Below are 14983 nucleotides of genomic sequence, written 5' to 3'. Positions count from 1 at the left end.
GTAGCATGGTCCTCGGGAAGGAACTTCGGCATCGAAGCTGTAGCAAGCCTTACGTACCGGTGCATTTTAGGACTTTAGTACCGAAACCGCAACAGAGTCTGGCATCGAGAGGCCGAAAGCTGCGCACAGGATAGGAATTAGAGTTCATCTCGGCCATATGCCCCGAATATGCCACCCCACAACCCCGTACCTACCCCATGCGTATCATCAATTCACCCACGCCTAGAAACGTCACAGCCGGTTAATGATTCACTTCTTAGCATATCTACTGCTCATGTTAAAATAAGCGAAGGCAACTTTAATTACTGGTAAGCCATCCGTGCCAACCACAATTAGGCAGCCATACGCTTGTAAGATCACGTGCGCTTATAGTTCCCCGTTAACACTGGACGACAGGCCGCGTCATCCCCCACAAAGGCAATGTACCATGGCGGACTAGTTCATAAAGATGGAGTTCTCAAACCTGCGATCCGGGAAAAATTCCCCACGCTGAAGTTAAACTGTCCCGCAATCAAGGGAGCCGCGAGTGCGTTGCGAGAAATGTGCTGTACATTGTAATGAGCCTAACATGTAAACGCGGAGAGGGTGGAGCCAAGTCTGTTCGACAATCGTCGATTCTCTGGAAATCGTGTCTAGTCATTTCGCTTAATGAATCTAGTCATTTCCCTTAATGAATGTCCAACCCTTTACTCTTATGGTCTTGATTTCGAAGCAGAAATTCACGTGAACTACTACCTATCACGTCAGGGCAAATGGTAATTTCTCCAAATTCGGGCGTAGTACGCGAAAAACTGGCGATGAATCATTGGAATATACTGAAAGGACAGCAGATTCATCGTCGCCACGTTTTGTTTACAAGTAAGCATAGTGTGGGCAGCTGCGCGGGGACTTCGGTTAGTTCGCACAAACATGGCCAAAACAGGAAATCGCCAAGCATACTGGTCTCGAAAACAATTCGTGACCTTGTGAATACCCCAGAGTATTGCCCAATAGTAACGAGAGGGCGCAGGAGGCTTGAAACCCCAGAAGAGAACTAAGGTTAATTTAGGTGGAGGAAGTCATTCGTTTAGTAAGTGGACATGTATGGACCTAAAATGGACTAGTGCATACCAATCATATACATACAACTACGGTTCGAAGCAGCTCAGAATCCAAATATCAGTGTTATTATTGGACTCTTTAATTGGATTAGAATTGAGGCAAAGAAGAAGTATAGGAGACAAGATGCCGTTAATTTCCAGAGCTTTTATAGCATTTAAGCGCTAAGTGAAGTAGCATTATTCATCTAAGTATTGATTATATTTTAACTCGGCAAATCATCCTTGAAATGGAGAGGCAGGATGTGGCGATTTATAGAGAAACCTACATCCAATGAAACCTCAGGTTAGCTAGGGGCTGGACCTGGGTGTGGTGGGTCTTGAAGGGGAGCCTTTAACTACAAAAGGCTGTGATAGCATAAAATGCCGACTTTCTATGCCGTCTCAATGAATTTTAAGGACCCCAGGTGCAAAGCTTAGACAAAAGCTTGTCAGTAACTTGACTGCCTGATACAGGTACCGAATTTGCGGGGTAATGCATGCTTAATATTGACAATTTTATACTTCCAGAAATCTTGGATAGGGGGATTTAAAAATTTCATATAAATGATGTATTAGCAATCAGTGTTCCGCTCTATTTCGTTCAATTTTTGCATAGAGCAACAGCAAATCTTGATCACCTCTTCTGTGCGAGAATGTTTGGAATTCTCATTGGCATATTATGCCTCAGATCTGCCCTGGGAAAAGCAGTTAGTGTCCCAGAGTTACAGATCGTGACCTCCAGTGGTACTGTGGAGGGAATTTACAACAATTCTGCGAAGACAGTTCGAGGCTGCATCGGTATCCCGTATGCGGAATCCCCCGTAGGAGATCTGCGATGGGCTCCTCCGGTGATGAAATCGCGTTCGAAGTCCTCGATCGACGCATCATCCTTCAGGAGTCCCTGCATGCCGTCTTATTCCTATTCCAACCAGTCCATTTGGAGTGTCCTACCGTATGATATCTGGAACTCGGGAGATATGTCAGAAGACTGTCTGTATATGAACGTTTGAACACCAGCAAACTTGAAGCAAGAGAAAGCAACTGTCTTGATGTTTATTTACGGTGGAGGTTTTACCGAAGGCGCGAGCTCGGTAGCCTTTTATGATGGAATGGAACTTGTTGCAAACAACAAGGATGTTATTGTTAGTCTGCCGCGAACCAAAGCTCCACTTCTTCGGCCACGACCACCGCTCAGGCTGTTGAGAACGATAGTGTCGAAATCTCCAGTGCTGCCGCAGTACAAGAGAAGGAAGAACATTCCAAGACGACAACACAACATATTGATGAGGTTTCCGATCCTTTCTTGCACAAGGGCAATCCATCCAAGAGTCAGTTCAATGTCTACGTGGTTGACAAAGAGTGGACCAAAACCCTCTGGCTCGCCTTCTGGGTCCCATGGAAACTACACCTTTACCCAATCGTCCACTACGCCGCATTCGTTGTATCATGGTCAGCAAGCTGCTTTTTGACCGTCAATCTCACCCAGAGCCAGGCCTTGACTGCCCCACCTTACAATTGGTCTAGCCAGGCTGTTGGATTCACCAACTTTGCCCTTCTCGCGGGTATCATCATTGGTCTGGCAACAAGTGGGCCTTTGTCGGATTGGATTTCGATGTGAGCCACAAAGAAGAATGGCGGAGTTCGAGAGCCGGAAATGCGCTTGCCCACTATGATCCCATACGTTTTGATTGCAATTTTGGGCAACTTTATGATCGCTTATGGATACGAGCATCAGTGGGACTGGAGGGTAAGTTAGCGACTTTACATCTTTCTTTCTTGCACCTGATTTTTTCTCGTTTTTCGTGAGTAACAGCGTGCTGATAATTGTCCCTATTAGGTCATCGTCATTGTCGGCTATACCTGCGCTGGTATTCAGGTGGCTGCACTGCCCACCATTGCAAGCACCTACGTGGTTGACAGCTACAAGCCAGCCGTCGGTTCTATTCTCGTCGCAATCACAGTGAACAAGAATCTCTGGGGCTACGGCTTTAGCAAGTTCATCACCCCTTGGACCGAGTCAGCTGGCTACCTCCCTGCTATCATGACAAACATGTGTCTCACCGTCTTCTGGTGTTCGTTCGGCTTCCTGTTCTACTTCGCAGGCAAGAACTATTTCCGAAAGTGGACCGCCAAATCCAGCATCTGGAATCTGGAATCGCATTAATACAGAAGTTTGTACATAATTGATAGCTGTTGCTGCATCATATTGTTACAGAGATGATGTTGTCAGGTTACTATTGATGGGTCCGCTTGATCTCAGTTGCTCTCCAATGGGCTCGCGCCGATCATAATACTGTCAGCTTGCTCCGATAGCTTCCTACTAATCTGTGCTTTGCCATGAAGTACCGTCACTGGTATTACTTACCTAATTGAATATTAAAATATTTTACTCTGGAATCCATCATAGACGTCTAAGAGTGCATACGAACAACATACTTGTAACTATTGGAACTATTATGAGCACCGTCCGTGCGTTGAAGAATTTGGTCCCTTCCTGCTCTGCTATTGACCGTCAGCTAAATCTTAAAATCTTGTTTTGTCGCTCTATAATTTCCGAACTATACACTGGATTTCAGAAATAATTTCTCAATTCAGAAGAGCAGATAACAGGGTCCTAAAGGAGTGTTTCGTATCTGACATCAAAGTAACACAACATCAATCTAAGCTCGATGAGTTCATAATGAGTACTAGCATGATTAAGTTCGTGTCCAAAGACCTGAAGCTGTTTTCATCACAATTTCAAACAATCATCAGTGACAAGATTGCAGACATTAAAACACCTACATCATGAGCCACGAGAACAGGCCCAACAACGCCAAGGCACCGACATCGCCGGCAGTGCGCATGGTATTTGCTGCATTAGTTGTGGTGGAGGTAGAAGCGCTCGTCTTGCTTGCCGATCCAGTAGAAGTAGCCGTAGCTGTGCCAGTAGCTGTGCTGCTAGTATTTTCGCTGCTGGCAGTACCAACCACACCACCGAAGACGTTTGCCGGTACGGTCGAGTCTTTAGCCTTTGCTGCTGCTGCCTTGAACAAGTCTAGAGTATCTCCGCTAGAACTGCAGGTAAAGAATGGTTAGTTGACAAGTTCCGGATTGAGCACGGTGGTTGTATGTACTTACGGAGGATTGATGACTCCGACCATGCCGGCCTGGCAGTGTCCCTGCACACCACAATACAGCCAAATAGGGTCGGTGTTGTTGACGGTCACCGTGAAGACAGTTTTCTACTGATATTAGAACTCTACCCTTGGCCTGTCAGGACTTGATTATCTTACTGATTCCTGGCTTGTCTGGAAGAATCCACTGAAGAAACCTCCACTGCTAATTGGCTGGCAGGGGTTGTCAAAGGAAGCTTGGACAACTGAGTGGTCTGGTGGGTAGAAGTGGAACTCGACCTTGTCACCCGGAGAAACTGTCAAGGAATCTGGGTTGAAGGTGAGGCCATCTTCGCCAACATCAACGGTGTGAATGCCACTAGCAGCCGAGGTGGTTGAAGTGGTTGACGATGCGGCAGTTGTGGCAGAGGATTTAGCTTGATTTCCATACTGGGCATGGATCAAGGGAAGTGAAGAGAAGAGAGCGATAGTGCTGAGAAGGTTCATCATGGCTGCGACTTGGCGAAAAATGCCTTTGGTTTGGGAACCGGAAATATAGCTTCCTACAGATCCTATTTATGGTCGCTCGTTTATACTTGGAACCTTTACCTCCAACCATGGGATTTTGAATTAACATGACAGCCTAGATGCTTCTTTACGAGAACGATAACTCTAAACGTTCGAGACCACGCGGTTCCAGCCACCGTGTCGCAGGAAACGCGGTGTGGCTTCCCACGCAATGACAAGGTACTGTATAGTCAAGCCTTGGATAGTTAATTGATTGACATGCTAAATCTTATTTGGAGCTTGACCAAACCTAATATGGCAGGTCAATTAATTTATCTATAGCATAGCCACAACTCCAAACGCACAGTTTAATTTTCCGTGAACGCAGCTCAAGCTCTGTACAATTCCAAATTGCCAAATTAGGTTAATGGGCCCAAAGCTTAACTCGGATGATCCAGTGGACCTTTAATTTTCGACGACCGAGCCACTCACAGCTTACGCCCCCCAAACTAATCAGATTAATTCCCAACGGTTCATTTGAAGATTCATTTGTAATCAACAAAATCAGCTGACAGATAACCGCGGATCTGCCATTGTTCAGGCCTTCTACTGTAAGTTCTAACGACTTCAAGCGGCTAGAAGCTATTACCAGTAATGGCGGAGGCGCAGCACGAGCCTGTTAACTAAAGTTTATGCAGAGTTTTAGGGTCAAAAGGGTCCAAGAGGATCGCCCACAGGAAGCACCAAAGTTAGAGATGATTTCTTAGACCCTGCTCAATCCGGCAGTTCGTAGATTGCTTTTTTAAGACTGGCCCGAGCCCCGGGCTGTGCTTTCACCTCGGTCGCAGACTGGCAGCAACAAAGATCCAGCACCCAGCGCCAAGTGTCAGCTTTGTGTTAACAAAGAATACGAAAACGACGCGGCCCATATTATTATTATGGGAACCCCCATTGAAAGGCCCCCTCCTTTGGAAGTTCAAAGCCAGATATGGTGCCTGGCCCGCGCTTACACGAGAACGAAGAAAAAACTCAATGACTGATGATTACTTGGATGATCTGCGCTTTTCCTGATGACACCATCTTCGTTCAAGGTCACTCTCCGCTTCTTTAGCCTCTATTTACATTCGTGAGCGCCCCCGACGCTGCTCGCATCGCCATGTGCTCCTTCCACAGCATGGCTGTATTATACCTCTGCTGGCTGGCCTGGGCTTTGTCCAGCCTCGCTCAACTTCAGAGCTTTCATCCCAGTGGACACGATGATCTTACCTACAGCATCAATATTCCTCAAAGCACATCGCAGTCGGGCTCGGGGTCGATATACTTTCAATTAAACTCTACGCGACAAGTACGATGGTTCGCCCTGGGTCAGGGGACGCGCATGGTGGGCGCGAATATCTTCGTCGTATATCCGAATGGCGACAACGTGACGGTGTCACCACGACTCGGTATGGGCGAAATCCAACCACTGTACAATAGCGACGCTCAAGTCTCGCTGCTGGACGGGAGTGGATATTCAAATGGCGCGATAACTGCCAATATCCGCTGCGACAGCTGTATTAATTGGACCGGTGGAAGCGAAGACGTGACCAGCGCCTCGAGTTCCTGGGTCTGGGCCGTGAAATACGGATCGCCGCTGGATTCTAGCGATGTCTCTGCGGGACTCACGCAGCATGATGACTCCGGCGTTGTGTCTGTTGATTTGGTGAAAGCTACGGGTGGGAGTTCGGACAACCCTTTCTTCCAAACTTCCAAATCTTCTTCTCCTACGACAGTCGTCGTCACGGCGGCTGCTCAGGATCCAAATACCTTTTTCAACCAGAAACGAACGGCGCATGCAGTATTGATGGTTATCGCGTTCGTGATTATGTTCCCCTGTTTCGCTCTCACGCTTCAAATCTTCCCCTCCTCTAGGACGGCTAGTGTGCATGGGTTGCTTCAACTTCTTACTCTGGTTGTTGCGCTCGTCGGGCTTGGACTTGGGGTGTCTATGGCTAGGGAGGTCAAATTGTTAACCAACCATCATCCTATTATTGGTCTTGTGGTCGTTGCGGGTCTTACTCTTTTCCAACCGATCATGGGCCTGTTGCAGCATCGCCACTATCGCAAGACTAGAAGCAAGGGCGTCTTTGCGTATGTGCACCGTTGGTTTGGACGAACGATGATTGTTTTGGGAATTATCAATGCTGGACTGGGGCTGCAGTTGGCGAACGGTCCTAAAGGAGCTGTTATCGCGTATAGCGTTGTGGCTGGGGTTGTTGGATTGTGTTATTGTGCGATTATTGTCTGGGTACAAATGGGTCGGAAACGCAGTCGATGATGGAGATGAAATGGGGGCTACAAACCCTAGGAGGGGGATGTCTGATGATAACGCAGAGTGATTTTGCCTTTTCAACAAGATGTTATTTAACCACTGGAGGAACTAGGCTGACATTGTACTCAAATGGAGTTTTCGGCGAATTACTTTTGGAATTGATGACCTGGCGAAGTTAAGCAGGTCAACATATTATGTATCTTCCTTTGAAATTGTCCCGTTATGTCTATAGATTGAACTGAGAAGTACCTTCTCCATATCAAGCATCCACAGTAGACATTTAACTTACAATATAACGTCATTTTAGCTCAGGGCTAGTGATTGTAACACGAGCAGAATGGTGGCTGGCGTGCTTGCTTCTTACAGATCGTCCTCGCTCAATAGTTCAAGCCACGATGCCACAAAATTCTATAGTTCATGTAGAAAATATCCAAATCTAGCTCTTTCAGTTTCTGGACAGTTAGTTATTGCGATCGACGTTAGATAACCTAATACTTATTGGTACATATTAAATGTGGTATGAATGTTCAAAGGTACGATATTAGGCAATCCACCGATGGGGGTTCCTGAGGCACTCTTTGACAAGCCCATTTCCATACTTGCTTACCTTTTATTTTAGACACTCGTATTTAGAAGGGAGCCCCATCGATACGTATTCTGGGACAAAGACAAGGGTGGATGAAGTATGGTCATCATCATCCACGACATTTAAGAACCTCGAGTAGTTTGAGGTTGCGATATGATTATTTATGCAGCAAGTCCGCTTCGACTAGTCTCATTCTACAGTATCTAGGAGGCTCTAGTCTGCGACATGGATTAATTCCTGATTGCCCCCCTTGCCTCGCCTTGTACAGCCCTACCCTGCACTGCCCAGTAAAGTGTTTCACAGAAATATGTGCAGCGAGTTACGACTTCAGTTCAAAACTCGTCGAGTAGCATTAAAACAAAGACGCCTTATTCCTCGAGTAGCCGTTTGTGGGTGATACAGCATCAGTCCATTGGGCAGTAGCCATTCGGCCGAGGCGATAGCCACTGAATGCCTCGTCTTTGCCATGTTTGATCGACCCGTCAAACTCATGGAGAGAAGGACAACTGGGAACACTATTTGGTTCTCTTTGACTATGATAGGGTGGATTCATCGGTTGAGTTTACAATTTTGCCAGCTGAAGCGGCTGGCCAAACAAAGCGACTCGAGTCGATAAAGCCATTGACGTCATCGGGTTAACCCCACATTGACAGCCGGACTGGTCGACTCGTGGAGGGTGTTGGATTTCAGAGATTCCTGTTATCAGGAGAACCAGTACAAATGAACGAGGGTTGTTCAAAGAGATAGCCTGCTTTTCTTGCAACCATCACGGAAAATATCATCATGGGGTTGTTCGCCCAAGTTCCCTAAGACCCAACCCGAGGAATAGTTAGGCGCCCGATTAGGCGCAGCGTTTCAAGTGTTTCCATCGTCGTCCTTTGAAGAATGGGTGTAGAGGAAGCTCTTATAGGCATGAACAAAGAAAACGTGGTCTTTGAAGATAACCGGGCAACTCGAATGCGCCTTGCAGAGGTGTCGAGGTGCAAGGTTGAGTCTCGTATTTGGGCGCTGGCCCACCAGAACCACTTGGGTCAGCCCAGTTTCCATGGAAAGCCGCTCGGGAAGTCGAGAGTCGACCCGTGGACCAGATCTATCAAGCATAAATGGTTAGTAGAAGGAAGTAAACAGAAAGTACCATGCACATCTCTCGACACAGTTTGTAGAGGTACTAGCGTAGGACTCGGGAGATGTAGACGCAGAACTCAGCCACTGCACACCGTCGATTTGCCACGGTGCAACCCGGGCAAACCCTTTTTCAAACCCTCAAACAAAGTGAATCGAGTGTCGAATGCACTTGGACTGTAGAGGTTGCCCGAAGTTGCAGTCCCAGCGGCAGTCGGTGAATTGACGAGAGCCTCACGTGGCGCTTCTTTCATTGCAGCGTTGCTTTTTATTTGCCGCTTTCACCTCTTCTTCCCTCCATCCATCAACTTTCAACTCACTTTTCATCCTCCATTTTCTCTACCTTTTACTCGACAATCGAGTATTTGATTGCACTTTCTCTCTCTATCTTCGCCTTTGACTCGGACTCCCTCTGAATTTGTGCTGCCTATTTGATCTGCAGGCTTGAGACCCGCGGGGCTCACTCTGAGAGGCTCCGCTTTGGCTTGGGCTGCCCTACGAGACTGGAGCTCTGAGATCATCGTCAGATCATTCGGTCTTTGGCCAAGATCCTGAGGGATTCCGAAATCGCAGCGCCCCCTTCGATTCCCTTCTGGAAGCTTTACCAATCGGATCCCACTTCCCGTTCTCCCGTCGCCCAGAACTTTCACCTCTGACTACTGAGACTTGCAACTGCGATTTTACAAGTTTACCCCACTTCCCTGCGCCCCCCCAAATTCCCTGCATCGCATCGCATCGGTCCCGTTTTTGCCCTTGAGCCCCTCCTGTAATCTCACTCTCTATCTTATTCATCTTCCTCTCCTTCGACTTTTTCATCATCTCCCCTCCTATTAACCCGCCTCGTCCAGTCCTCAACTCTCTCACCCCGTGTACCATGTCGTACAGCTACCGAGAGCGTGATCGCTACGAGGAAGACCGTCCAGTCACTGTTAAGCGTTACGTCATCTCAGCTGACGAACGAGAAGAACGACGAGACTTCATGATGGGCCGCGACGATGCCTTTGGAGACCGCGAGCTGGTCATCCGTCGAAAGACTGATCGAGAAGAGCCCCTAACCATCTCACGGTACGAGCGCGATGTGGAATACGATCCCCCCGCCCGCCGCTTCGAGCGTGAGTATGAGCGTGATTACTATGAACGTGAGTGCCCAGAACCCCACGGCTCCCACCATCATCACCACCCGAGGAGGTCCCAGGAAAAGCCCCTTGCGCTGCCAGTGCCCCCACCAGGACCGCTCGTCGTTCGTGAACAGCAAGTAATGATCATGAATCCAGCCCGAAACTCCTACACCAGTCCCCGCGAGTCCGAGTATGACGTCGTTCGTCGCTCGGATGCCGAGGAGGACCCCTACTACTATCACCACCACCGCCGTGTTCGCGAGTACGATGACCGTCGCTCGCGCCGTGAATTGAGTCCCGGCGACTCAATCTCCCAGACTAGCCGTCGTCATCATCGCGATCGCGACCGCGACGACTACAGCAGCGATGATAGCATGGTCTATATCCGCAAAGAGACCCGCGACTACGACGGGGAGCACCACCACCACAAGCGCCACCTTGCCGAAGGTGCTCTAGTTGGTGTCGGTGCTGCCGAACTACTCCGCAGTCACAGCAAGCGCGAGGGTAAAGAGGTAAGCCACGGTATGAGCCACGCTGTCAAGACGGCCGGTGCCGGTGCCCTCGGTGCCGTTGCGGTCAACGCAGCGGGCCATGTTCGCGACTACTACCGCAGCAAGAGCCGCAGTCGCCATCGCAGCCACTCTTTTGATGATCACCGTTCCCATCGTAGCCGTCGCAGCCGCAGTCGTTCGCACTCCCACTCCCGTGGTAAGACCCTGCTGGAAATTGGAATCGGTGCCGCCGCTTTGGCTGCCGGTGCGGCTGCGCTACGAAGCAAGTCCAAGAATGAGCGTCGCAGCCGATCCCGGACTCGTTCCCGCTCCCGTGCTCGCGCATTGAGCAGCACCCGCTCGGAGAAGGACAGTACCACCGAGGAGACTAAGCGTCGGCAGCACATGGCTGGCGCAGGTCTGGCTGGTGCAGCCGTTGCAGGCCTCGTTGAACATGCTCGCAGCCGTTCGCGCTCGCGCAAGGGAGAGCGCTCTCACAGTCGCTTGCGAAAGGCCCTCCCCATCGTTGGTGCCGGCCTTGCTACCGCAGCTGCCACTGGTTTGTACGAGAAGAAAAAGGCCGAAAAGGATCAAAAGGAGCTGGTGCCTCGCGAAGGACGCCGCTCACGATCTCGCAGCCGCAGCCGTGCTCCATCTGAAGCCTATCCGGATCCAACACGCGACTCTGCTGGCCTGATCGAGTATGGTGCAGACCCCGTTGCAGGAAGCATCCCGGCTGAGCACTATTACGGTCAACCAGCGGGCCATGATGCCTACTACTCCGACGGTGCTCGTCGTCACAGCCGATCTCGAAGCCGTGGCGGCCGATACAGTGGCAGCTCCGATTCGGACCGCGATGGCCGACGCAAGAGCAAGAAGCACCGTAGCCGCTCTCGTGAACTAGCCTCGGCAGCTCTGGGCGCCACTGGTCTAGGCTACGCAGCACACAAGTACTCCCAGCACCGAGATCGCAAGAAGGCAGAGCGGTCGCGCTCGCGCTCGAGGACTAGTGAGTCCGTCATGGATCCTCCTTGACCTAAACCTCCAGACATGCTAACATGATGCGCACAGGATATGAGGACGACGCACACCGTGATCCCTACGAGGAGTCCTACGATCCAGAGCCCTACCCAATCTCCCCGCAGGCTGCTCACCAGCAACCCACGGAGAACTACTACCCAAACAGCAACTACTTCCCCCCACCCCCGGGTTCAACCCCGAACCTTAACGCCACTCCTCAGCCCTACAACCCGGCCGACTACCCGCCTCCCCCGGGCGCCGCACCCCCCACCTCAGCCCTACAACTACGGCACCGGCAACTCAGGCCCAGAGACCTACGCCCCGCGGCCGCGTAGGGCCGATGAGAATGTGAGTGCTCCGTCGAGCTCCACCACCACCCTTCCCACTAAGCAAACCCATGCCCACGATGGTGCGTTCACCGCAACACCGTCCGGTGCCGTTCCCAAGGACCCACGGCTGACAGTTCCCACCCCAGGTCTAACCATCGACCCGAATGCACAACACCAGCAGTCCATACCCCGCTTAGAAAACCAATCATCATCACCGCTTAAATCCGTAGCTTTTGACTTGAACTCGAGCCCTGATTCCAAGCGGCCTCAAGACCCGGGGTATGAGACTGACGACAGCGACTCAACCATCGACGAGTATACACCAGGCCACCGTCCCAAATCCTACATGAAACCCCACTCCCGGGCACGCTCGTCTTCTCTACCTTCTGACCGCCACGATCACCATTCTCATACTCGTGACGGCGCGGACGCAAGTTCTAGTTCTAGTGCCTCCGCATCTCGCAACGAACATCACCATTCCCATCATTCTCAAAGATCCCACCCGCCGGAATCATCCGATAGTTCAGAATCTACGATCGACCTCCCAGATCGATTCGATTCAAAGGGTCGTTTACTCTCCACAAGGGAGAATCCATCCGTTGAATCGCTGGGGAGTTATATCAGGAATCTCAGAAGAGTTTTTGTCTAGTCTTGCCGCTATGCTATGGTTCTGATAGACTTTGACTTTGGCTTTGGCTTTTGGCCTTGAACTCATTGGCACATGGAGCTTGGGCTCTTTGGACTAGCGATCCTCAAGACCTTTCTTTTCAATCTTTCATTGATGGATACTGGGCTCTGGCCTGCTTTTGTGTTTCGCCTTTTAATCTCTGGGTGGTCCTCTGCTTTTTTTTTTCTCTTTTTTTCTGTTGTCCTTTCTGATTTTGCGGTCTTATATTGGATAACGGACACTTTGACGATGCCCTTCATGATTTTTGAAATTTCTGGATGCGTTCCTCTTTTGCTGATCTTCAGATCATGATGTTATGGACGCGCCTTATGATGATGATTTATGAACCGTATTTCGCTTAAGATAGCTCAATGATTTTCCTTGTATATCGTATCATCTTCTTCCCTGGGAACATGTAGTTCTTTAGATCACGGCTAAATGAATAATGATCCATCTTCAGTCATCTTTGAGCAGTCTCCTAGACAGCCCTGGAACATCGATTCAAGGCTTCATAATCTTCCATCCCATAGCCCCCCGGTAATATTCAGACCGCGTTCTCCGATATATGACTTTCAATCGCAGAAAATCGATCCATGAGAAAATTAACATACACCAAAAGTTCTCTCGGATGACCCAAGTTGGCTGAGGAGATCTTTTCAAAATTCCGACCTGGGGAGGTCAAGCTCTTCGAGCTAACGGACGATCAAGTGAATTCTCGAAGTGATTTACTTTGGGGCATGTTTGCTAGTTGGGAAGCTACTCTCAGACTTGTGCGGGGCGCCATTGTGGTAATATCTCGTGAAATACAGAGGTTTCGGCGCGAAACCCCGCAAACGGAGCATCCGGTAAGCAAGGATATTATGAAAGATATTCTCAATCGATTCCGGCTTTCTTGGAGGAAAGAGACTGTCCAAAATTCCATCAAGGAGCTTCGATCTTTCACGGCAGACTTTAACGAACTTACAACTAGGATCGTGGACAATATTAGGGATTTGAGGAACAATGGACATCCAAATGAACGGCGAGAGCACCGATCGACAATTATGAATCAGGATAGCTTGAAGAAATATCGCTAGATACGAGCAGCATCATACAACCTCTACGATATCTTCACCCAGAGATGGGCCTATACACGCCACCACAAACATGCCCTCAATGTATCACTCGCAGGCAATGAGAGCCCTACCCAAGCAGACCTTACGCAGCACTGTATCAAGTTCAGCGTTGCTATTGATTGTGTCTGTGGGTACTCTTCATGTCAAGATACCCCTGTCTGGGTAGACGTTGAAACCTTGGAGACCATCAGTACGAATCGTCAAGGTGGTTTGGGAGATCAGCTTAGCGATAAAACACCTGATCCTGGGACCATAAATGCCTTGACAACAATCATTGAGAACTTAACGCCTTACTCCCGACCACTAGTTGTCGGACGGTCTAAGAAACTTCAACAAAGCCCGTTGGAAAAAGGACACCTTCTACTTCAGCTACCGAAGCAAACCCAACACAAATGACAGCGAACAAACAAAGAACCTCTGCAGTAAACAGTACTTCCATGGCTAACCTCGAGGATATTCAAGATCACTGTGGACACTTTGGCACGCGAACTACGCAATCCGCTATTCCCTCTTACTACGTCGGGTTCATCAAAGAGCCCAACCTGCACCGATTGCACATGCCACCTCCAGAGCGACAATTACCAAATGAACGAAAGTCCCTAGAAGAACTCATTATATGGGTCTCCGAAGACGACTTTACTAGAAATCTACCCAGAACATAACATCAATCATCCATCTCGCCTATTCCCTAGCAACAGCCGTCCTACAATACCACTCAACGCCATGGTTACCGGGTTCCTGGAAAAGCAACCAAGTGCGACTTTTCAGCCTCAATAAACTAACACAACCCACGAATGGAACTCTGTCATACACTCCATACCTACGGGTCGAATTCTCGGGCCAAGATAAAGGCAAAGCTCAACCCCAAGCCACCGGGCTACCACCACATACCAGCAAAGACACGACATCTAAGTCTATGGCTGTTGCCCGAAACACAGTATTATTCTGCCTTGAAATCATGCTTCTCGAGCTCGGATATAGTAAACCCTGGATCCAGCTCAAGGAATGGGCATTCCAGAGTCTGCCAGTTGAGAAGCAGACGGATTACCATGCCGCCGAGAGACTTGCCCAGGCTCCAGGATTGCGCAATCGAATGGGACCGCGGTTTACGACCGTCGTGCGGAAATGCCTGGGGTGTGATTTTGGATTAGGTGAGAACGACCTTACGAATGAGCAACTACAAGGCGTGTTTCTTGTGGATGTTATTGTGGCGTTGAAGGAGGTTGAGAGGGGGCTGATAGAGTTGGAGAAACAGATAGGAGGATGTTGATACAGATCGTATGCTTACACAATTTCACACTTCACGGGAGAGACTAAATATTACTGATGGAATCTCCCTATCGGATCTACCATTCGGGGCATGTACCGGCTATGGCATGTACCGGCTATTTCCAGGACCAGCCCCTGTTAGCCCATATAGGGCCTTTCCTTTCTCATGTGCTGCTTGTTCTCTTATTTTGACACTATCGAACTCCTTTGCCTTTCTCTGGCTCCTTTGGCTTGGTGATCCCATCACCATCAATTACATGTGATAAGCATGTGA

General features: G+C 49.4%; 5 protein-coding genes across 5 annotated transcripts; 4 read left to right on the top strand and 1 right to left on the bottom strand.

Moving 5' to 3' along the window:
* Window positions 1-1914: 1914 nt before the first annotated feature.
* Window positions 1915-3243, top strand: N7496_008629 (MFS transporter; the record flags this gene model as incomplete). Its single annotated transcript, XM_056701548.1, has 5 exons — window positions 1915-2023; window positions 2097-2221; window positions 2275-2641; window positions 2699-2826; window positions 2917-3243. The coding sequence occupies 5 exons, from the start codon at window positions 1915-1917 to the stop codon at window positions 3241-3243; spliced, it is 1056 nt and encodes a 351-aa protein (XP_056553611.1).
* A 616-nt stretch (window positions 3244-3859) lies between these two features.
* N7496_008628 (cupredoxin domain-containing protein) lies at window positions 3860-4681 on the bottom strand (the record flags this gene model as incomplete). Its single annotated transcript, XM_056701547.1, has 3 exons — window positions 3860-4136; window positions 4200-4303; window positions 4355-4681. 3 exons carry the CDS (start codon window positions 4679-4681, stop codon window positions 3860-3862), a joined length of 708 nt encoding a protein of 235 aa, XP_056553610.1.
* Window positions 4682-5837: 1156 nt separating this feature from the next.
* Window positions 5838-6998, top strand: N7496_008627 (cytochrome and DOMON domain-containing protein; the record flags this gene model as incomplete). The annotated part of the gene is made up of 1 exon (XM_056701546.1): window positions 5838-6998. The coding sequence occupies one exon, from the start codon at window positions 5838-5840 to the stop codon at window positions 6996-6998; it is 1161 nt and encodes a 386-aa protein (XP_056553609.1).
* A 2576-nt stretch (window positions 6999-9574) lies between these two features.
* Window positions 9575-12307, top strand: N7496_008626 (DUF3824 domain-containing protein; the record flags this gene model as incomplete). Its single annotated transcript, XM_056701545.1, has 3 exons — window positions 9575-11318; window positions 11381-11518; window positions 11634-12307. 3 exons carry the CDS (start codon window positions 9575-9577, stop codon window positions 12305-12307), a joined length of 2556 nt encoding a protein of 851 aa, XP_056553608.1.
* Window positions 12308-14398: 2091 nt separating this feature from the next.
* Window positions 14399-14710, top strand: N7496_008625 (uncharacterized protein; the record flags this gene model as incomplete). Its single annotated transcript, XM_056701544.1, has 1 exon — window positions 14399-14710. The coding sequence occupies one exon, from the start codon at window positions 14399-14401 to the stop codon at window positions 14708-14710; it is 312 nt and encodes a 103-aa protein (XP_056553607.1).
* Between the last annotated feature and the right edge of the window lie 273 nt (window positions 14711-14983).

Source organism: Penicillium cataractarum (genome assembly GCF_028827025.1).
Source record: "Penicillium cataractarum strain IBT 29864 chromosome Unknown utg000007l, whole genome shotgun sequence".
In the NCBI taxonomy this organism is placed as follows: Eukaryota; Fungi; Ascomycota; class Eurotiomycetes; order Eurotiales; family Aspergillaceae; genus Penicillium; species Penicillium cataractarum.
Note: the sequence above shows the minus strand (reverse complement) of the source record. Positions and strands in the feature narration are given on the sequence as shown.